Raw genomic sequence first — 24,667 nt, forward strand, 5'->3', positions numbered from 1 at the left:
TTGGTTAAGCGTCCAACTTCAGCTCAGGTCATGATCTCAGAGTTCGTGGGTTCGAGCCCCGCGTTGGGCTCTGTGCTGACAGCTCAGAGCCTGGAGCCTGCTTCGGAATCTGTGTCTCCCTCTCTCTCTGCCCCTCCCCTGCTCATGCTCTGTCCCTCTTCGTTTCAAAAATAAATAAGACATTAAAAATTTTTTTTTTTAAATGCAGTTCTGGGGCACCTGGGTGGCTCAGTCAGCTAAACATCTGACTTCAGCTCAGATCATGATCTCATGGTTCTTGAGTTTGAGTCCCACATCGGGTAAGCTCAAGCCCCACTTTGGGTGAGCCCACTTCTCCCTTTCTCTCTCCCTTTCTCTCTCTCTGCCCCTCGCTCACTTGCGCCCCCCCCCCCAAAAAGAATAAATAAATAAAAAGAACGCAGTTCTGATCATTTCCCTCAGAACTTATAGCACAACTCATGAGTGCTAATGTTCAAAGAATTTCCCACATTTATAATTACAAATAATGTCCCACCAAATTAAGCTGACTCCAAGCCAACTGGTTGGTCAAATTTATAGGCACTAAAATAGGTTCCATCCGTAATCCCTCCAACTAAAACCTGTGATGCGTTGGACTCTTCTCACAAGAAAATCACATGGGGACTGAGGAAACGAGGAAAAGAGACGTGCCAACCAGACACCATCTGGGCTGGGTCTACTCCTGACGCAACTTGGCAGTGACTGAACCGTATTCCTTCTCTCCAGTTCGAGGGTTTTCACGTATGAGAAAGCACACTGCTAGTTTCCCACTTTGGAACCATTACCCTTGTTGGTTGCTGCCTCCATGGCCACAGGTAACTGCATCAGGTAATCCACCCTCTCCGTGTAGCGGACTTTCCGGGTCTGACAGCACTGAATACGTTCTTCCACCAAAAACCGAAAAACGTCACTTGGGTTTTCTGAGCCAATGCGGTTCCTCTGAAGATTAGATTGTATCAGGTTAGTAAATTTAGGACTATTGAGCCATAAATAAAAACTGGCATAAAACAGAGTATCTATCAATCTTGTGTAGAGACTGGGCATTACTAAGCATTCCCTCTGGGCATGGCAGTTCACCTAGAGTACGTTCATAACAAAACACTGGCATTTCTCTAAAGTCAAAAAATGGGGGACTGGTTAAATAAACTGTAGTTCATCATGTGAATTAACATTATGCAGCCATGAACAGTTATGAAAGAGGGACTGACCTAGATGGAATCAGAAGAAAGGGGGTGAGGGAGCCATACTAAAGACAAGGCAGGGGGGAGGCGAGGGTAATAAAGGGTTGCCCTGGAAAAATTAAGGCACATATGATATGATCATGTAAATGCATTTGTGTAAATTACATACAAATAAAAAAGAAATCATGCTACATCCAAATATGTAACGATATGGGCAAAACATTCACAACAGGTTAAGTGGAAAGTAATGCTTATAGGAGTGCCTCAGTGGCTCAGTCGGTTAAGCATCCGACTTCAGCTCAAGTCATGATCTCACAGTTAGTGAGTTCCAGCCCCGCGTCATGCCCTGTGCTGACGGCTTGGAGCCTGGAGCTGCTTCAGATTCTGTCTCCCTCTCTCTCTGCCCCTCCCCTGCTCACACCCTGTCTCTGTCTCTCAAAAATAAATAAACATTAAAAAAATTTTAAAAAGAAAGAAGACAAAACAATGCTTATGAAACAGCCTGGAGAGAATTAATAAATGCACCCAGGGAAGCGCCTGGGTGGCTCAGTCGGTTAAGCATCCGACTCTTGATCTCAGCTCAGGTCTTGATCCCAGGGTCGTGAGTTCAAGTCCCAGTGGGTTTGAAACCTGCTTTAAAAAAATGCACCCAGGGGTGCCTGGGTGGCTCAGTCAGTTAAGCGTCCAACTTCAGCTCAGGTCACGATCTCGCAGTCCGTGAGTTCGAGCCCTGCATCAGGCTCTGGGCTGATGGCTCAGAGCCTGGAGCCTGCTTCCGATTCTGTGTCTCCCTCTCTCTCTGCCCCTCCCCCGTTCATGCTCTGTCTCTCTCTCTCTGTCTCAAAAATAAATAAAGGTTAAAAAAAAAATTTTAAAAAAAATGCACCCAGAAAGTGATTGGTAGGTCAGACACCAAAATGTTAGCACTGGTTGTTGGTAGGGGCTGTTCTCACTGGTGATTTTTATTTTCTTTCTGCCTTTTTATATTTTCCACAAGAACATGTTTGTAATCAGGAAAAAGTGGCTGTTTTTTAAGAAGGGGAAAAATAGTTTAATCACAAATTCTCAGTAGCTTTGAAAAACCACAGTGTTTAATGTGGTTTGACTCTGCTGTGAGCAAAACGTGCCCATCTCTTCTGAGTGGTGGCACAAGGACATCAAAGACCACACCCGCCTCTTAAGGAAGTCTGTCATGGAGACCAAAAAACCTGTGAATGAAATTACGGACAAACACTCTTATAAGTACAAATTAAAGAAGAACAGGAAGATCCAGAAGTGCTAGAAAACAGGGACTGAGAAGTGACTCTGCCCAATGGGCTGCGCAGAGCAAGCCTCACACCAATGCCACATGAGCTTGGACCATGAGAGATTCGGGAAAGGGGCGGGGGGTGGGCACCCTGGCCACAACACAGTGGGCTGCACCTGCGGATTGGGCACACCTCTTACAACGCTTTGAGCAGTTTGGAAAACCACCTTCTCACCTCTACTAGATTCACCAGGTGCAAGAAGAACTCCTGGGCATCCTGCTGTCTATTAGAGGAGAATTCCGGGTGGCTCTTGCTTACGAAGGCCTTAAACATGCGTGGAGAGATCCCATTCTGTTGAGGCTGAGATGTAAAAATAAAACCAACTTACAATAGTTTCACACACGTTAACAGCACTGAGCGGCCAGCAGGGTAGGGATGACCATAAGTCCCGATTTTCAGATGAGACTACTAAAGCCCACAGAAGTTAAACAGTGATGACAGCCAACGTTCGCTGGACGTTTAGTGTGCAGCAGGCACCGCATTAACGAAACACAGGAGAAACACCTCCACTCTCTAAAGAAAGGCATTATTCGACCCATCTTCACAGGACATGCTCCAAGGAAGGCCATTATGGCCCACTTCAGGGCAGGCGAGAGAGGCAGGAGTGGGGGTTCTCTGAAAGAGGCCAAAGGGGAGGAGAGCTCTGCAGCACCCCCTTCCCTCCTTGTGAGAGAGTCTGAGAGAAGCCCCCGTAGAGACGGGGGTGCAGCACACCTCATTTTATCGTGCTTGACTTCACCGTGACTCGACGATACTGTGTTTTTTTACAAACTGAAGGTGTGTGGCCGCCCTGCACCAAGCAAGTCTGTGGGCGCCGTTTTTCCAATTGCATTCATTCATTTTGTGTCTGTGTGTCAAATGTTGCTTAATTCTCAAAATATTTCAAACTTTTTCATTATTGTATATTTGTTATGGTGACCTGTGATCAGTACTTACAACTCACCGAAAGCTCAGATGATGATTAGCATTTTTTGGCAGTAAGGTATTTTTCATTAAGGTATGCACATTGTTTGGGGGGGTTTTTTTAGACATAATGCTACCACACACTTAACAGGCCACAGTGTCAGGGCGCCTGGGTGGCTCAGTCGGTTGAGCATCCAACTCCGACTCAGGTCACGATCTCTCGATTCACGAGTTCAAGCCTGGAGCCTGCTTCAGATTCTCTGACCCTCCCCTGTTTGTGCTCTGTCTCTGTATCTCTCTCTCTCTCAAAAATAAGTAAACATTAAAAAAATAAAATTAAAAAAAGAAGGCCACCGCGTCGTATAAACATAGCTTTTATATGCACCAGGAAACCAAAAAATTCATTTGGCTCCCTTCATTGCAGTATTCCCTTTATTGTGGTGGTCTGGAACCAAACCCACATTCTCTTCGACGTATGCCTGTACCTCCAAGAGAGGAAATGGCACAGCATGCCCCCAGTAACCGCTGCAGAGTGTTCAGGCTCATGAGCGTGCCCTTGGCTGTTTCTGGATCAGAGCATGGGTTGTTTCCAGGAGCTTGCCCCTTGCCTGGAGAAGCTGGAGGAGGCTAGCAGCAGCTGCCAGGATGACAGAGTGCAAAGAGTGGGTGGCAGGGACAACTTGATAGATAAGGATATGTGAACTTCCCTGGGACCAGAAAAACAGTAGCCAGGCTCCTTCAGAAAGGACACTGCATAAGATGATGGAAAGTCAGCTGGCAGAGGAGACTTGAGGCAGGAGCCAAGGTGGGGGTTACAGAAGTCAGTTGAACAGAAAATAGGGAAAGGTCCCTGTGGAGGTCCCTGAGGAGACAAGCAGGGAGGAGGGACACCTCTAAGGAACCACTAATGTGCCCCTACAAAAAGGCTAACCATGGCAGAATACACATGGCAGCCAAGAGGAAGCCAAACACACTAGCTCAGTGAAAGGCTCTGCCTCTTGTCTAGTATCTCCATCCCTTGATCCTTACTTGACTTTAGAGGGGTCAGAGCCAGAGGGAGCAAGGACACAAAGCTACCAGAGGATGCTGATGCTAGCTAGCCCTTGTGCACTGCTGGTTTCCATGACTTCCGAGCCTGGTAGGGGAGAGATGCTTTCAACTGCCTTTGATGTGAACTGGACTTTTTAATGCTGGTAATCTGCAGGAAATCACTGGAAATCTAGGCGATCTGCCTGAGATGCTCTGAAGAGGCAGAACAGGATGAGTCCATATCACCACGGAGGACAGAGGTGGGCTCATGATAAAGCTGTTTCCTGAGTCCCCTCCAAGTTCACCCATCTAATAATGGTGTTACATGTCACTTCACCCAATACTCACAAGAACCCCGCAAAGAAGAGACTTCTGTTATCCTCACTTGATAGCTAGAGAAATGGAGACGGGCAGAGAAGTGCCAGACAGATCTTTCAACTCAAAGAGGTCTTACGACCAGATTATCATGCAGCTAACAGAGCAGAACCAGAATGAACTCCAGTTGTGATTCCAATTCCAAGCTCTCTGAAGCAAAGATAGGGAGTGGCAGCTGTAGCACACAGTAGGTCTCAGTGAGACAAACCTCAGCTTGCCAAGCAAGCAGAGGAAGTGGTTCATGTACTGTGCAAACTGTGTGGCTGCTGCACACCTACTTCTTCTCAAAACCTCCACTTGCTATCCTGAGAAACTTAACAGAAACCCATGGGGGAGGGGAAGGAAAGAAAAAAAAAGGTTAGAGTGGGAGAGAGCCAAAGCATAAGAGACTCTTAAAAACTGAGAACAAACTGAGGGTTGATGGGGGTGGGAGGGAGGGGAGGGTGGGTGATGGGTATTGAGGAGGGCACCTTTTGGGATGAGCACTGGGTGTTGTATGGAAACCAATTTGACAATAAATTTCATATATTGAAAAAAAAAAAAACCTCCACTTGCTCAGCTTCTGGGCCACGTTCCCCTCTGCAGTCCAGGGAACGTGGTCCCTGGGCGGGCCATCACTGAGTACACAGCACAGCGTGCCTCCCACTTCCTGTAACTTCCAGTCTGCTCTGGCCCACCTCCTCGGCCTCATTGCAGGCTTTAGCAGGTGGAGGCCACGTTTCACACTTCTATGAGATCTCCTGGACATCCAGGTCAATGCCTAGGGTCCAGGGACCATGTTAGGTGTGCACGATCACACAATCAGATGCAACGGGGGATGGGAAAACTCTCGTACCCATCTCCCTGCAGTCCCATAGTGGCTCTACGTGTAAATTCTCCCCAACACATATTTCCTAAAAGCAACGTTTCTAATAAAACTCTGGTGATTTTTCCTATCTTGTTGAATATATATGTGACCTAACCCTGTCATCCAGTATTTACTAATCACCTACATCACGCAGAGCACTACTGGGGATTCCACCTTCCAAGAGCTGAGAGACCATGGGGAAATGAAAGACAACACACGTGTCTGTAACAAATGCTGAGGGACACTGCAGAAGACCCACAACAGCGCCAGCAGCTCTTAAAGGAGAATTCTCCAAAGTGGGAGCATTTGGGCATCTGAGGACCTGGAAACTGTACATAAATGACCAGCTTACACACATGCGTGGCGTCAGATGTGCTTCCAGTGCTAGATGAAGACCAATTTACACCTGATAATTAATGTTACTACCTGTATAAAGACCTCCCGGGGACGATGTAACAAGCGTAACTCTCTTCACTCACACTGCTTGATGCCTGTCTACCACATGGTGTCACCCAACACAAGCACACAAAAATAATGCCTTGCATCACGGCTAACATTTATTCATTCATTTAACAGAAATTTACTGAGTGCTATAACATGTCAGCCATTGTTCTAGGTACTTGGATAAATACTTACTAGATGTCAGGCGTAGTTCTAACTACTTTATACATGTATCTTGCTTAACTCACCTAACCTGATGAGGTGATGATAATGATGATGATTTTCTCCACTTGACAGATGAGGAAACTGAAGCAGAGAAGTATTAAGTAACTGGCCCAGGATCACACAGCTACAGAAGTCAGCTACTTGCTATCTCACTGTCTGTCTCCCTGTGTGTGTCTGTCTCTCTCTTTATCCCAGGTCTTTTTTTTTTTTTTTTTTTTTTTTTTTTTTTGTAGAGAGTGAACAAGCAGAGGAGGGGCAGAGAGGAGTAGGAGAGACAGAATCCAAAACATCCTCTGTGCATCATCAGCACACAGCCCGACATGGGGCTCAAACTCAGGAACCATGAGATCATGACCTGAGCCAAGATCAAGAGTCAGACACTCAACCAGCTGAGCCACCCAGCACCCCTATCCCATGTTTTAATACTGCTAGTAATAATTACTAGCTCTCATCTCTGATGGCCCTGAGTCCATCTCACCAGTTGCTGAAAAAAGGAAAACAGTATGCCTTGGACTCTGACTGAGCCCTCTTCAAACCCACACACTTCTGGAGTCAACATTCCAGGCCAGTCCATCAACTATTCCTCTGCTCTTGGCAGTGCAGAGGCACCACACGGAATGAGCCTTTTCACATTGAGCATTTATCTTTAGGCATTCACATACACACGCACTCACTGCCTGCTGCTGATGACATTTCTTCCTGCAAGCTGCACTTCAACCCGATGTGGCTGCCAGTCCCCATCAAAGCAGCTGCCTTGGAAAGTTCAACAAGTCAGTAAATTCAGAAAAGCTGGCTGCTGCTCTGTGCCATTCACTGTGTGGTCATACAACTGGGAGGAGAAGTTTCAACAGGGACTGTGGTGAGAACCCCAGCACCTCAGCCCCGCACTGGGCCGTGGCCCAGCCTCATTCATTACCCACCCCCACACCTCTTCTCTTTCTGTGCCCATTTCATTTGTTTTCCCTGGACTGACCTTTCTTAATCCTTTGTTCGATCCTCTGTCAAGCTATAGCTTGTTTACCATTGAAAAGTTATTTGAAGAAGCTTCCTAACCAGAGAGACGCTATCTCTTCCTCTCCACGTCACACTGCAGACCAGCTCCTGGCTTTTACCGGGTTCAAGCATCTTAGTTAAAACTAGCTGAACTCCACAGTTAATGTCTTGGTCATCAGCTGGCCTGTCTGCCTGTGCCCATGCCCCACACCTTATCTATCTGATTTCAGATGGAAGTCTTACTAATTCCTATACTCAACTATTAGTATGTTCCCTTCATATCTAGCATAGTCCAAAATCTTCCAGATCTAGCTTCCAGCTTATCAGGAACACAAGCTGAAAAAGGCAACAATCTTTAAAGCAATCCTGGGGCAGATGATTCAGCTCCTTCCATAAATCAATAGCTTGCAGAAAAAAAGGGAGGGGGATTTGTAAAAGTCATCTTTGATACTGCAGGGGAAACTCTGGGCATGGACTGCATATTAGATGATACTAAGGAATGGTTGTGAATTTTGTTACTGTGCTACTAACACTTTAAACAACTTTTAACATGATTTTTATTGGGGGGGGGAAGGCATTCTAGTCACAGTTGCATACTGAACATGTACAGGTAGAAAAGGAGGATGCTTGGGTTTTGTGTTAAAATCCTGCGGGGAAGAGAAGGGAGAGGAAGGGGAGGAAAGAGGAAGAGAACAGGGAGGAAAAGTTGAGCTCAAGGGGGACTGCTGAAACCAGACTGGCAGAATGGTGATTGCTAAAGCTACACAATGCTACTTGTGTGCATATTTGCAAATTTAAAGAAAAAAAAAATTTTTTTTAAGACCAGGCTCTGGATAAGGCAGTTAGTTAAAAGAAACCAAAAAACCAAAATAAGAATCAAAGAACGAAGTCACAGAAACCACATCTCTTAGTTGGCAGTGCGTCACTGACATCATCCCAGTGTCCCCTATGGGTCTATCACCACACAAGATGAGAGGGAGTGACCAGACCTGACCAAGAGTCAGACCTGCCTTCAGGAAGCATACACTCTCACCATGAGCCAGCTCTTAAAACACCTGAAGCAATGGCTAGTCTCAACAACTAACTTTATTAAGAGGGAGCCCCAGGAGTCTCCAAAATAGCAACCACCTAAGGAACCTGTCATATTTATAGGATACTGTACTTACTTTCTCCATCAGCAATTGCAAAACAGATCAGCTAAAATTAGCGAGAGGACTACAGTGTTCAGAATCTTTCCCACATGCTTACTTATACAGGGCTTTCTGTTTAACTCTGTACCAAGAAAGCAGCCAGATACTCTCCACTCACATTCTGCTGAGCCTAAAGCTTTAATTAATAAACACACAGGAAGAGTGGGGCTTTGTATCACATTAGAGCAACACCCGTATGGATATTTACATTGTAAGACCACAGGAATAAAAAGAAAGCTAGGTGCATCTCAGCCTGTCCTCAGTACACGTGTATGGCATCTGTTCATTTAAACTTTTATTAATCTTTTTTTTAAAAATTTTTTTAACGTTTTTTATTTATTTTTGAGACAGAGAGAGACAGAGCATGAACGGGGGAGGGGCAGAGAGAGAGGGAGACACAGAACCGGAAGCAGGCTCCAGGCTCTGAGCCATCAGCCCAGAGCCCAACGCGGGGCTCGAACTCATGGACCGCGAGATCGTGACCTGAGCTGAAGTCGGATGCTCAACTGACTGAACCACCCAGGCGCCCCTAAACTTTTATTAATCTTAAACCATAAACCTTGGGCCAGTAGTTCCTAACCCAGATTCAAACCCCAAATCTCCAAAGAGAAAGGAACAGAGGGCTTTCCCCAAGCTATTTTTCATATTTCAAAAAGTGAGTTAGAAATGTTACATTTTCCCCGCCGAGAAAAATGGAGGTTAGCGAAAATAAAGTTCTTATGCTTGGGAGTAAAACTACATCACCTCAAAGCAGAACACTGGTAATCTCATGGTGATCAAAAACGAAGACCGGTAATTCCTCATCAAGTATTTTTTTAGAGGGGAAATCAAATGAATTGTCATGTAAGAAATGCAGTTTGTTTAAAATACAGAATTGTTTAAAACATGTTATCTTCAGAAGAAGAAATAAATTAGAGTTATTCAGCATTAAAATGTGTGAAAGCATGGTCTTAGAATGCATAAAATCAGGAGTATTTTTTGAAGAAGAAAAAGCGTCCTTTTATAAAAGTGAGGAGGTTTTATCTACAGCAGATGCAATTTAATTTTAAAAATCAATTCAACAAATTCATGTAGAAATGGCATTGCCCAAAACAAATACAGCAAATCTTTTTATAGATGAAAATGTGCATTAAGCATGTGTACATAAAAACTAGATTTTGCCTTGGTCTACAGAAGACCAACTTAAAACTAGGAAGCATGTAGCCTAGAAAGGACCCAAGATGTAAGACAGAGGTATTGAGAAACACAAGTTGCTGGGCCACCTGGCAATTCTGCAAACTTTAAGGACCCCCTGTTGTCATCCACCTACACCATCCACACACTGGGGCACTGGAAAGCCTGAAGCAAAGCCAGAACAACTATCAGGGATGCAGAATAATGTAGGGGTCAAATGCAGACTCAGGGGCCAGCCTGCCTGGTGTAAATCCCAGCTCTGCCACTCACTGACTGTGTAACTTTAGGCAAGGTTTCTGTGCATTAGCGAACATACAGGAAGAGCCAGGCCTTTCCTCAGCACTATGCAATCTTAGCGATTCGTATTGCTGGTGGTGGTGGCCGTGTAAAAAGGCCTTCCCACCACATGGTGGCTCTGACTTCTCTCTCATGCTCTCTCCCTTCCACAACACATTCCTCTTGTAATCCATCCCCTTTGCTTTAGCACACCTTCTTTCTTCTCTTAGGGCATTTCAGGCACATTACAAATCACAAAAGCCACAGGCCTGGGACAAGGCCACCTCACCAAAGGGCTCCTGACACCTCAGAGAAGAGTCTCACAAACTGGTTTCTCTGAAACCAACTGCCAGTGAAAATCCTGATGCCTCAGAAAGCAATTCCCTCCACTGGGAGGGGAAATGGAGATTTTACTATGAATCACTTGTCTGTTCAAACAGCAGCTTAAAACTGATTCCCCCAGGGCCACAGATTGTATGGTCAACTCAAGCTCCTTTTGAATGTTAAAGAGACCCTGGTGATCTCTGAACCAAAGGCTCACTTGTATCCCACCCAGCTAGATGGTCTTCCCCACACTCCCAAGATGCACATTGTACTACTGGTCACATTCAGGATCCTTTCTCTAAGACCATTAGATCACGGTACCTTGGAGCAGGAAAGGATTTCACAGATCATCTAGATTAAAGGTCACACACTCAAATGCAACAGCATACTGGCCAAGTCACGAATCACAAAGGGACTGGAGCCAGCTGGGGACTGTGTGTCCTGTTTGAAGGGAGGGCTGCTACTCAGCTCCAGCCATCTGCTATCATGGGCCTGGAATCGCCACAGGGTCTTAGTGTTTAAGAGAAGCTGGAAATTCAGGTGTTTATGTGTGGGCCAAGGAAACACACCTACAGGCCAAATATGGCCCAAATGCTGGGTTACCCATGTTGGGCCAGACAAAGCTGGGGTTCCCACTTGTAGGCTACAGACCCTGGAGATCACAGAGCTACTGCACCACAGTCACTAAACCCAACAGTGAGGAGGGGGCAAGGGCCCCAAGCAGTCACTATTCATAGAATTTGAATAAATACATGCCTTACTCATATAAGAACTACTTTTTTTCTAATGTAAAAGGACATTGTAATATTAACCAAACCAAACTTTACTTGCAAATATTACTAAGTTGATGATTTTTATTCTATATTTTCTCAAATGAAGAGACTCCAAAAGCACAACACCAGGCAGGAATACACACAGATTTTATTTACACTGGAGAGACAACCTTCACACCTGCAACAGTCACAACCACCACCCACACCAATTCTGCCATTTGACCGCTGGGGTTGGAAGCTTGCGTGACTAGCCCATGATCTCACAGCTCCTTGCAGAGCCAGGAAAGGAAGCCAGAGTCCCCGAGTCCCAATCCAGTCTCCTTCTCCTCCACCAAGGAAGGTGGGCTCTGACCCAAAAGTGTCCCACAAAGTGACATAGTGTGGATGAAAACCCAGGATAAAATGTGATGAAAACAAAATGCTGGGCCCAGCTGTTTTCACCATCACCTCTTCAAGGATTCATGGGAGCTCAGAGGTGGAAGAAGCCTGAATAACCCCCATACTCCAGCCCCACATCCAAACCATCCCTTCAGCTGTGTCCCAGATGAGGGCCTTCCAGTCTTGGATGGATGAAAGACTCGTTATCTCGCCATAGTGGATACCAACGCATCTCCCTGCCCCCACACCACTCTGATCTCCCAGCCCGGCCATTCGGAGTATCTATTTCCCTCTCCACCCTCTTAAGTCCCTTCCTTCTCCCCACCTCCAAACACCACCTCTAAATGCTCCCTTCATAATCTCCCTTCTCCCAGCTTCTCCACTTCCCCAACTAGCCAGCTTTGTTATGAACAAGCGTTTATTCACTTTGAATTCCTGCTGTCAGTCTTGTTAAGGATGACCGACTGAAGGTGGGAACACAGAGGTCAACACTTGAGAAACAGATTTGCCCACTAAGTCAAAACAGAGCACTCTGAGGGCAGAGCAGGTGGTAGAGAAAAGGGGCACGCACTCCATTCAGGCCATATGCAGCACCACGAGCCGGGCTGCCAAACGCAGCTGTGTAAGCTGTGTACTGCAGAATTTCAAGGGCACCTCTCAAAAAGACCAGGTTGTGAGCAGTGTCCTCTGGAGTTGAGCAACAGAACCACCCAGGGAGGGGTCAGTAGCCCATTCTGTAGGCACATGGAAACGCAAGTCTCCCTATTAGGAGACGGGGTGCATCTTGCATTTATTCTATCAATAAACAGTGACTGAATGGCCAACTGAGTCTCTCATATCTGAGTGTGGTTTACAAATCTGCTAGGAGCTTACCAAAAACAAGAACCACCCACCCCTCCCCAGAAATTCAGAATTCCCAACTCTGAAGGTGGGAGCAGGGTGGAAGAGGAGGTGGAATAGGAATGTGTGTGTTGCTTTTTAACAACCAGCTTCTTGAGAAATCCTAGCAAACAAAGTTGAGGCCTAGGAGAAAAAAGACATTATAAGGGCCAAGATTATGCTGCCCAAGGAGAAAATGTTTGTATATTTGTATCAGGTTTATTCCTTCCATCTCAGCTCTATCTTACAAAGAACACTGTTCTGAAAACCAGTGACAATGGCACGCACATAAAATCCATAAAGCAACTATGACTAGAAACACCAACCCTAGCTATTTCTTACCACAACTTTTAAGAGCACAAAGACACCCTAGACTCCAAAATGAAATAGCTATTCTAATACCTTCCTAAATTTACAGCCACCAATTGCCAAAACATAGGAAATCCGTATTTTAGCTGATTAAGTCCCCTCCTACCTGCATATCAATGTGGCAAACACTGGGACACATACCTTGTGTTCTTCCTTCATCACCTGTTCAATGAGTTCAGATTTCACTGGAGGCTTTGAATACTGGCCTGAGAGAAGGCCGTGTCCTAACTTAGTCCTGGACAGGAGGGACAAAGAAAAACAAAAACATCATTGTTGTTTTCCCATAGAGATATTAACATTATCTATGAATGCTTTTAGCTGGAACATTTTATCTTGGTTACTCAAAAATAACTTATTTAAGGCGGCTTGGGTGGCTCAGTCAGTTAAGCTTCCGACTCTTGATTTTGGCTCAGGTCATGATTTCACAGTTTGTGAGTTCCAGTCCCATGTCCAGCTCTGTGCTGAGAGTCTCCTTGGGATTTTCTCTCTCTCTCTCTCTCTCTCTCTCTCTCTCTCTCTCTCTCTCTCCCCCTCTCTTTCTGACCCTCCCCTGTTCTCACTCTCTCTCAAAATAAATAAATCTTAAAAACTTTAAACACTAACTTATTTATTTCATTCTTCTTGATACCGATGTCATTTTTAAACTAGCCTCAGTCCTTTATAAATAACTATTAATATCTTTCTTCTTCTAAAAGTAACACACGCTCATTTTATAACACTTTTAAAAATACAGAAAAGAAAAAAGAAAAGAGAATTGCCTTTAATTCTGCAACCCAGCAATAACCACTAAGAACACTTACTGGATAATTTTCTAAAAAAAACTTTAGATACCTTTTAATCAGCACTTACATCTGTGTGTTGAAATCCTGTGTTGGATCTAAAGGAGAGTAGTCAAATATTCTTGGAAGATTTCCCACATACCTAGAAAATGAGAAGGGAGAGTCAAAACGTAGGAAGTGAATGAACAGAAATAAAATAAGCTGCCATCCTAGCTAAGACCTTCTTGTCTTTCTATCAAAGTTAACTCATCCACCCAAAGAAAACTTTTCCTGAAATCTTACCTTTACAGCTATCTTCATGGCCTTCCATTGTGCTTCTATCAGTGGGTCTCAACCCTGGGTGCAAGTTAGAATCACCTAAAAAGTTTCTCAAAAAAATACCAAAGCCAGGGTCACTCCCAGACGTTCTGATGTTGTTGCCTGAGACTGAGGCTTGGGCTTTGCAATCTTTTCAAAGTCCCCCAAATGACTATAACATGTAGCCAGAGTCAGAAACCACCGGCTAATGCCATCACAACTGCCATCTCAAAAACGAATGGTAAGGCTGGAAATTATCCCAATCATATCAAGATGAATAATGATGATGACAGGAGTAACAACTACTATCCCTTAAGGGGTCTCTATATAACCTGGTTGGGTCTTCATGAAAACCATATGAGGAAGGGATGGTTATTGTTACCCATTGGAGAGATAAGAAATCAGGATGCTTCCAAAGTCACCCAAGGAAGGAGTGATGAAGCCCAGAGTGCACCCAGGCAGCCTGGCTCCAAACCTATGCTCTGAACCAGTTTCCTGGAAGTACCTGCCCTATCTGTGATCCCTTGAGCAGTCCCCAACCCGTCCTTCTGACCAGTTTACATTGACAGAGCAGCGCCAACTTCCACCACCCACAGCTAATCTCACTATACAATCATTCACTTCTCAAGTTCACTTCCTATTTCATACCCTCTGTTCTGTGCTGTTCATCTTTCCATTTTCAAGCTTTAACTCTCTGAGTGTGAAAGCTCTAGAAAGAAGAATCTAGAAGCAGATCCCTTTCACTGGCACTTCATGCACTCTGCTCTGCCCACTTCTCTGACCTCATTCCCATCCCTCTCCCCTAGACCACAACACACCAGCCACATGCCCTTCTTTGCCAGGACATGCCAAGCTCACACCTGCTTCAAGGTCATGCCATCTGCTCTCTTTCCCGGAATGTTCTCTCCACAGACCCTTGCTCCATCTCAGGTCTGTTTAAAAGGCACCTCTCCACCCCTCCTAATTCCCTATCACCTGACCCTGGCTGACTTTCTTCTTGGCATGCTTCAGTATTTGCAATTCTATAATTTATTTATCTCCCTGTTTATCATCTCTCTAGAGATTATATACGAGAGTATAATCTCCATGAAGGCAGATACATGATCTGAATCACTGCATCTCCAGAACTAGAATAGCATCTGACATGTAAAAGGCACTCATAAAATATTTGTGGGGGGCGCCTAGGTGGCTCAGTTGATTGGGCATCTGACTCTTGGTTTTCCTCAGGTCATGATCCCAGGGTGATGGGATCCACCCCGCATCAGGCTCCACACCCAGCATGCAGCCTCTTTAGGATTCTCTCTCTCCCTTTCCCTATCCCAATCCCTCAATCATGCTCTCTCTCTCTCTCAAATAAAAACATTTTTAATTTAAAAAAGTGTTGAATACATTTATATTGTGTAACCGTATAACCAATTTCCATAACTGACTACCTACAAACCAACATAAAAGGCATTACTATAATAAAGCCCTAGCAGAGAACCATGACAAATAATAGTCAGCAATGACTTCTAATCAGATCCCCCAACTACTGGACACTTGTAGGCACCTGCTGTCTACAAACTCAGAATTTATTCCCCATATTATGTACTTATGCCAAAATTAACAGAGCCCACTTCTCTGGGACAGTCCCATTCAGATGGTTTTTGGATGTGTCACTAGGGCAACAATTCCATCTAGAAATTTTCAGTCAACCAAGAGCCAAATAAGAGATCAACCAAACTTTGGAACAAAACTGTCCACAGCCAGAGACTGTACTGAGGAATTGTTAAAACACAACATGATGAATTCATCAGCTCTCCTACAAACCAGTCTTTATCATATCTCGAACATGATATGAAGATGAACATTAGTGAAAAGGCTTATGCTTTCAGGCAAGATTGATGGAGAAGAATAAAAAATTAAAGGTGGCAAATCTGTGATGTCAGAAAAGCCCATTTTGCTAGTAATTTATATTACTTTTCTAATCGACGAGAAATATTCTTCATTTACAACAAAATTAAGTTAAAACACTCTGGATACTTTTTAAAATACATATTATACCTTTAGTTTGCAATCTAGCAGTTCTCAAAGGAAAAACAGTTTTGCTATCTGATAATCCATCTTAGCTCTCATTCAGTTTGTACACTACACCAGGTTACTTAGACTGGATCCTCATCAGAAGTATTCTGAAATGTAAACTGGGTTCTGGTGGCAGAAAGAGTATCAAGGAGTCAGGCTGACATTTCTAAATTACACTGTGGTTGTACGTAAGGCATTTAATCTCTCTGTGAGACACTCTTTCTACTTACAAAATGGAGACACTGTCCCCTGAATCTAACCCCACTGAGTTAGTCCCGCTGGGGAGAAAGGAGTCAGAAAAGCAAGTATTTCAATCAACTGACACTTGGTAAAAGAATGAGCAGACTGAGGATGAGTATGAATAGATTGCTCATGTTCAAATATATACAGTAAATGTGCAGAAATCAGAAAATTAAATATTCAGTAATATCAAATTCTAAAACTCTTGAAACAACACTGAGCTGAGAGATTTGAATCTTAAATCCAAAACACAGATGTGAGGTACATTTTTTCATTAAAGAAAAAAAAAATCAGAAAGATAAAACCGTTCATCAAACTTTGGAGGGTAGAAAGCATTTTCAAAAACTATAGACTATAAAGCACTGAAAATGTTGGATTTTGTAACCAAAGAACACAAGTTTCCTCCATTCTAGTTTAAAAGAAATAGTGATTATACAACACCTACCATAAGGTCTTTCCTTTAATATTTTTTTTAAAAATCCTGGACCATGAGACACATAAGACGAAGTTATACTGCCCCCAAATAACAATACAAGTAGGAGACAATGGCAAAAATTTGTGAAAATAATACGACGTGTGATACATAACTTTGAAAAGGTTTTCCCATCTCAGAGCTTCAAACTTGCTCTTCCTCTAAAACCCTCCGCCCCACTCCTCCTGCATATGGGTCAAGGTGTGTGCCCCTTTGCATGTCCTTTCTTCAAAGAGATCCTCCCTGATCACCTCTTCCCCTTTTCCTCCGTGGAACTTACTATGTTTATAACCATGCAGCTGCTCTTCTGATCATTTATTTATTCAGTGTCTGTTTGCCCAAGTGGGGCCAGGCACCGTGTCCTTTTGTTTACCACTGAACCCCTGCACCCAACACACTGCTGAGCAGAGCAGAACCACTCCTCATTGGCTGGATGTGAAAAGGAAAACTAGACATGCAAACTAACCACAAATTTCCAAAGCCAGAAAACAGCAAGAGGAATGAGAATTCAAATACCAAGAGAGGAAAGAAAAGGATATTTGATATACTTTTGATTAACCACCATTAAAGCAATTAGCATTTCAACTCTACGTGAGTAAAAAATTGCCCTGTGCTGTTCCTAGTGTGCTGCCTACCCCTCCATCTGTAAGCACATGTGTCCTCTTCCATACTTGAACCATGGTAGAAACCTACCCGCTCTGGAATACACTAGAGATAATTTTCTTTTTCTTTAATTTTTATAATGTTTAATTATTTGGTGGGGGGGAGTGGGAGTTAGACGATCCAAAATAGGCTCTGTGCACTGAGAGCCCAATGTGGGGCTTGAACTCACGAGCTATGACATCATGACCTCAGCCAAAGTCAGATGCTTAAGGAACTGAGTCACCCAGGCACCCCAAAGATAATGTTCTAAACTTTAGGCAGTGGCTGCCCACGAGTGCACAGCCACACTCCCAGTCTGTGCAGCGACCCATCTAAGCCCAGCCTAGGGAAGAAAAGGGCCACAGACACAGCTGCTCTCCCCCTCCATGTGGGAGGAAGAAGGCAGCCCCATACACACACAGTTAGGAAGCACCCTACATCAGTGCCTCCCAATTATCTATGGTGAAGGGCCAGCTGTTTTATTTCAACTCATACAGGTGACTCCTTTAAAAAATATAATAAAAGAAAAAAATGAAACACCTCTCATAAAGCATGACAATGTCAAATTGCTACAAAAACTTCTAAATCCTCACTCAATTTCCATAGTTATCACAGATCCCTATCCAGCAGTCCAAGGACCAGTGCCAGTCTGTGAACCACATTCTGAGTAGCAAAAAAACGAAAAGCTTAAATCCGCCAAGAAACTCCACTCACCAGGAGGGCAACACTGATCAAACCGATCACTGAATCTCTCCTAGAGCATCTATAGGAAGGAATGTGGCAGGCTTCCATGAAGATTGATGATTAATATTTTCTTGGCATAGAGGGTGATTGATGGTCTAAAAATGGAAGCCATTATTAATATGACAAACCCCTGTGAGTTTCTCAGTTACAAAGCTCTCCTAATCTCACCTGATTCCCATCACACTTGACAAGTGTTCTCACCCAGCTTCAGTGCAAGAAGTCACACCACGAGGATGTGGTGAAATGTCCTGCAGCTGAGGAAGACAGGGTCCCCGGCACATGCTGAGTGGACTGGACATGGAGTGGACTGGACGTGGAGTGGACGAAGGGCAGCGCTGTGCGCACAGGTCTGCAAGGGGACACTTACGCTCTCTGGAATTCTGGGATGCTGAAGATGGCCTGCATGACCGAACTGAGATAGCAGCTGTTGCCCAGGTTCTTGAGACCCGTGTACCCGGGGCCATACATGGGCTTCAGCTTCGTCCCCGTCTCCTGGATCACTTCCCACTCGCTGACACGCGGCTTGATGTCATTGTCTCGAAGCCCGTTCTCTGTCTGGGGCAAAGTCAATGAAGGAAACCAACCTTACTTGTAATTATCACCCAAAGATCATGTCCCAAGAATTATTTCTAACAGCAGTGGATGTTTCTGTCCCTTTATTCCTCCAGCTAAGCAGAAAAATAACCTAATTAAAGAGACTGAGGTAGTAATAGCTGCACAAAAATGTCAACACGCTCAATGCCACAGAACCACGTGCTTAAAAACGGTTAAAATGGGGGGGGCGCCTGGATGGCTCAGTCGGTTGGGCAGCCGACTTCAGCTCAGGTCATGATCTCGCTGTCCGTGAGTTCGAGTCCCACGTCGGGCTCTGTGCTGACCGCGCAGAGCCTGGAGCCTGTTTCGGATTCTGTGTCTCCCTCTCTCTCTGACCCTCCCCCGTTCATGCTCTGTCTCTCTCTCTCTCTCAAAAATGAATAAACGTTAAAAAAAAAAAAAAAAAAAAAAAAAAAAACGGTTAAAATGGTAAATTTTATGTTATGTACGTCTCTCCACAGTAAAAAAGAAACACATCTTTAAAAGATTAAAAAATGAAAGAGGGAGGCACCTGAGTGGCTCAGTCAGTTAAGCGTCTGACTCTTGATTTCAGCTCAGGTCATAATCTCACAGTTCATGAGTTCAAGCTCCGTATCAGGCTCCGTGCTGACACTGCTGAGCCTGCTTGGGATTCTCTCTCTCTCCCTCTCTCTCTCCCCCTCCCGCACCCATGCTCATGCTCTCTCTCTCTCAAAAATAAATAAACTTAAAAAATTTTTAAATGAAAGAGACTGAGGAAAGGAGATAAGAGGAGGAAGAAATGCAAATAGGAACTGAAAGAAAGAAGCAAGTGGAGTGACTTCAAGGGAAGAGACAACACAATACTGCAAACAGAAAGGCAAGAAAGCTGGAGAGGAAAGTGAAGGAAAATCATGTGCCTTAGGAGTGCCCTGAAATAAGAGGGGGGTTTAAGAAGAGCACAGAACGTAAACTAGAAGGTGACATGAATGAGGATGAGGAGACAGGGGAGGAGAGCCCGAGGACAGGGAGGCAGGCTGGGAAGAAAGGGCCACAACAGAGCACGCACACTCAAACAGCTCCTCACAGGGACAAACATTACATAGGCATGATATCGGCTAGAAAACACAATATTAAATGAAGCAAAGCTTTTCCCATCAACAGTATGTTGGCTTGTTCTTTCCACCCCCGAGCTCTGCTTCCCTTCCTGAAATTAATTAAAGTGATGTCGGTCACAGATCATTTTAAAGGTCATCTTCCCGTACCTTCTCGCTTCAGTGAACAAGGAGTGATTCATGCAACTCTCCATCAGAGGAGACAGAAATTTTGCAAGTAAACTCCAACTAAAACAAATGGTACTTGAGGAGGTGCCACTTTTATTATACCATTAAAAAAATATTCTAAGCTGGTAACCAAAAGAAAATGCTAATGAATTAAATCCAAGAAGTAAATGCACACATTAAAACCGAAAACCTATAGAAGCAAGATTCCTGTTACAGGAATTACATATTAAATAAACCAAATGGTTCCCTCCCTGCAAGGAGGGAGCACAGACAAAGTCGACCTTCTTACCCCGTGCATATGAAGCATATCAATTCCAAAATGCGCTAAGTGCTTGGCCAAATGAGGATCCAAAACAGGTTCCTCTTCTTGAAAAGAATAAACATCTAGAGGGTGAGGAGAAAACAAGGAATGAGATTTTTAACCAAGTTGTTCAATATTCAACATATATTTATTGAGCTCCCTCTATGCACCAGGCTTGGACATATCAATGAATAAAGTCAAGAGAAACCCCTCCTGAGTTTACACTCAAGTGGAGAAAGGAAAGATGATAAACAAGGCACATAATAAAGAGATAGATTTTGTAATTATTCCCATATATCAAGTCTTTTGACATATATCAAGTCTTTTGACATTTCAGGAAGTAATTTTTTAAAAAGGATTTCTGGGGCACCTGGGTGGCTCAGTCAGTTAAGTGTCCGACTTCAGCTCAGGTCACGATCTCACAGTTCGTGAGTTCGAGCCCGCATGGGGCTCTGTGCTGATAGCTCAGAGCCTGAAGCCTGCTTCATATTTTTCCATCTCCCCCTCTCTCTGCCCCTCCCCCACTCGCTCTCTGTCTCTCTCTCAAAAATAAACAAACATTAAAAAATTAATTAAAAAATGATAAAATAAAAAAAGGATTTCTGAAACAAAAAAATTAAAAAGCAGCATCTAAAGTTAAAATAATTGAAATTAAACAGATGTAAATGCCTAACAATTGATTGCCACAGCAGGGGGAGGCTGGGAGGGAACAAAGGGAACGCACAGGCCCTGGGGAGCAGCTGAATGGCTGGGGTGAGGTTTTAAGTCCAAAACAAAACAAAATTCTGCCTGTGGAATCCTCTATGGTCTCAGACCTACCAGCTCACCAACTTCCACCTCCCACCTGCCCCTTCATCCCTTCTTTCCAATGTTAGTGTCCACACCCCACATGGCTGGTGAGTGATTTAGTGAAAACTGTTCAGTACTTCCCAAATGCGTCCACCTCATAGCACACACAGAAAATGAGGATGCATGTGGCACAGCAGGGTAACTCAGGAGGTTCCAGCCACCCCAGGCCCGGTCCCTGGGCACCAGAGCCTGAGGGATTAGCATCTTGGCCTTCTTGGCAAATAACCCCCAAAGCTTTCCAAACTACTGTCTTCGGTGTCCTAACACAGCAGTGCAATTGTGGGAGAGGGAACAGATATCTTCAGGCCCATTTTGCAGGTGAGGAAAAGAGGCTCATATGGTTAAATAATTGGCCTCAAACCCCACAGGCGGCTCAGAACCCAGGAATCCTGACCCCCCCCCCCCCCCAGTACTTTTTTCTCTGTGCCATTCTATTTCCTTAGATCTCTCAGGAGACTCAGAGACTTGGTGAAGCATCATCGCAAGCCCTTAACAGGAATGAAGAGTCAAAAATCACAATTTCTTGGGGTGCCTGGGTGGCTCAGTCATTTAAGCATCCAACTTCGGCTCAGGCCATGATGTCACGGTTCATGGGTTCGAGTCCCATGTCAGGCTCTGTGCTGACAGCTCAGAGCCTGGAGCCTGCTTTGGATTCTGTGTCTCCCTCTCTCTTTCCCTCCCCCACTCGTGCTCTGTCCCTATCTCAAAAATAAACAAACATTAAAAAAATTTTTTTAAAAAGATAGCATTCTCTAGGACAGGAAAAGATAGACTGTCCAAAGAGGTTCCTCCTCTTTGGAACATCACAGGGAGAATAAATAAATACACACACACACACACACACACACACACACACACACACACACACACACACAGAAACTATGGTAACCTTCTGACCCATGTGGAGACTCATGGCCACCAAAGGAATTCAGTCTTTTTATTATTAATAGATTAAATGTTGTATAGCTTTCTCTGCTATTCCTCTTCCTCTAGGGACCCATTTTAACTTGTAGGTAGGCAGCCTTCATTTATATTCTTTCTTTAGTACAACTCCGTGTTCTCAAAAGCAAAACAAAGGACAAAATCCCCAGCCCAATCAAGAAAAACATCCCCCTCAAAAGAAACAAACAAACAAACAAAAAAATACTTCCCCAAAAGTTTAAATACTAAAAACACCAACAAAAATCTTTAAACTAATAATTTGAAACAAATATATAAATAATATTTTTTAATCTATGGCAAGTAACAAAAAAATACCACTCAAATACTAGCTGGGAGGTGAAAATGACATTCCCTAGGCACTTTCACTTTGGTTATTATTAACTAATGAAACAGTTTTGAAGACTTAAAGAGTTTAAGACTCTAATTATTTGAACTTTATTAGAAAATAATGAAATTGCCAGAACTGAACTGATGGCATTGGCTTAGGATTTTGAAATAAGTGAACACCACACAGCACTCTATAGTTCTTTTTAGGCTCATGCCATAATGAGAAATTAATGTTTCCTACCTCCAGTCATTAACTGCTCCAAAGATGTGACATGATTTGGTCAGACATGATAGTTATTTTTTACCACAATGATAAAAACAGTTCTGTGAGTAACATATAAGAAATCTAAAAAGGAACTGTGACCCTTTTGGCAATCATGAAGAATTTATAAATGACATGTGACATGTAGTCATAGAAAAAAAAATGTGAAATGGACTCAGGAAAGACCATCTTGAGATGTACTGAGTTGGCACAGGGGTTGGTGGGACAGGCTATTTCACAGCTGCTGTGGGCATCTCCAGAAGCTTCTCCTGCAGCCACCAAGGCATTATAGCTTCTTCTTAAGTAAACTAGTTTCACAATAGAAGAACAAAACACCCTCTCCTGCCTCTGTCCTTCCTCAGTCCCTTCCTACCAAGAACCTTATCCTTGCTTTGCCAAATCAATGTCTCCTCCCATAGAGGAAAGTTTTTTATTTGTTTGTTTGTATGGTGATCTGTTTTCTTGGTTTGTCGCTGTACCCATGGAAACCCAGAATGGAATTTAATACGGGGCCCATTTTTATTACCCATGCCACCACAATGGCCTAGCCTGCATGGTCCAGGCTTCTTGGAAGAACTAATTCTAAGTTGTGACCTCAAGGTGAGTAGGAGTTTCTCACTGAACAGGTATATCCTTATTGGGGAGAAGGAAACCAGATGATCAGATCACATTGCCATTAAATACTTGAGTCCACAACATGCTTGGATTCCATGTGCACTAAGCAATATTCTAAATATAAGTCAGCTCCCCACAGGGAAGGAATGTACTGGTCAAGCCAACATAAACATCCCACTTACAGGCAGTTGTGGTTCTCACTATAAACTAAAAAATAAACACTTTCTTGTGAGTTGAATTAGCCTGGGTGAACCCAGCGAATATGGAAATGGGACCCTTGGCAGTGGTACCTTCACCAGGAGATGGCCACCCTAGACAGGGGGCACCATACCCTCCTAGGCCTCAATGTCCACAAGGCTCATCATCAGACATTAAGGCAAACTTCAGGTATGTTTTCATTAACTTATTTGACTTTAAAATAAGTGAGTTATGGTTAGCAATCTATTAAACAGACTTAAAAGAAACTAAAATAAAATTGATACATCCGTAAACTAATATGATAATTAGACTAAAAATAATCATTGTGCAACACTGCATAAGGCAAGCAGAAATCAAACCCTGATCTTTCTTCAAAAAGTGAACATTATTGCAGGTGAATCAATTCAAGAACCCTCATCACAAGCTATATGATCTACATCGCTGGTTGTCATGCCTTCTATGATAGAAACAGAAGTACTTATTCAAATGTTCTCAATTACATGAGAGGAAAAACCCTGAAAGTTGTCCCTCCTCTATGAAAAAAAACAGGGGAACCCATGTGCCTCAGTCAGTTAAGTGTCTAACTCTTGATTTGGGCCCAGGTCATCATCTCCCAGTTAGTGACACTGAGTCCCAAGTAGGGCTCTGTGCTGACAGCACAGAGCCTGCTTGGAATTCTCTCTCTCTCTCTCTCTCTCTCTCTCTCTCTCTGCCCCTCCACCACTTGCATGTGCAGGCACGCATTCTCTCTCAAACATTTTAAAAAAACAAACGAAACAAAACCAAAAACAGCACTTAACTATGGCAGATAATGAATTAATATTCTTAGTAGCTAAAGAGTTTTTTTAAACAAGTAAGGAACACCTACACATACACTACTAGAAAATCAACCAACAAAATTCACAAATAGAACTACAAATGGCCAAAATTACTATGAAAAAATGTTTAGCCTTACTAGTAATGCAAAAGAAAACAAGATACAAGATTAGCAAAGGTTTTTAAAAGTTGTGAATACTTGGGGCACCTGGGTGGCTCAGTTGGTTAAGCGTCTGACTTCAGCTCAGGTCACGATCTCACGGTTCATGAGTTCAAGCCCCATGACAGGCTCTCAGCTGTCAGCGCAGAGCCTGCTTGGGATCCTCTGTCCTCCTCTCTGTCTGCCCCTCTCCTGCTTGCTCTCTCTCTCTCAAAAATAAATAAACATTTAAAAGAAATTGTGAATACTGAAAGTTGTCAAAGATTGGCTAAAATGAGTATTCTCATACACTGCTGAGAAGTAAATTACTATGACTGTTTAAAAGAAATTCAGCAATTGAAAATGTAAAAGGATCAATCCTTGTCCCTAAGAATTTATCCTAAATATATCATTAGACAAACATCCAAAGATTTCCATATATGTAAGGATACTCATCAGAATAGCAA

At 43.6% G+C, this 24,667-nt stretch overlaps 1 protein-coding gene across 1 annotated transcript in view; it reads right to left on the reverse strand.

The window, feature by feature from the left end:
* The window catches only part of USP13 (ubiquitin specific peptidase 13), a 119,374-nt gene that overhangs the window by 40,261 nt on the left and 54,446 nt on the right, over positions 1-24,667 (reverse strand). The window contains exons 7-12 of the mRNA XM_019463242.2: positions 20,041-20,135; positions 18,284-18,471; positions 13,531-13,602; positions 12,823-12,916; positions 2,681-2,806; positions 804-957 (exon numbers count right to left, since the gene is read on the reverse strand). Coding sequence (XP_019318787.1) covers positions 804-957; positions 2,681-2,806; positions 12,823-12,916; positions 13,531-13,602; positions 18,284-18,471; positions 20,041-20,135 — 729 coding nt within the window. The remainder of the gene's footprint in view (positions 1-803; positions 958-2,680; positions 2,807-12,822; positions 12,917-13,530; positions 13,603-18,283; positions 18,472-20,040; positions 20,136-24,667) is intronic.

The sequence above is a fragment of the Panthera pardus genome, unplaced genomic scaffold (genome assembly GCF_024362965.1).
Source record: "Panthera pardus isolate Hobbes unplaced genomic scaffold, ASM2436296v1 HiC_scaffold_16, whole genome shotgun sequence".
NCBI lineage: Eukaryota > Metazoa > Chordata > Mammalia > Carnivora > Felidae > Panthera > Panthera pardus.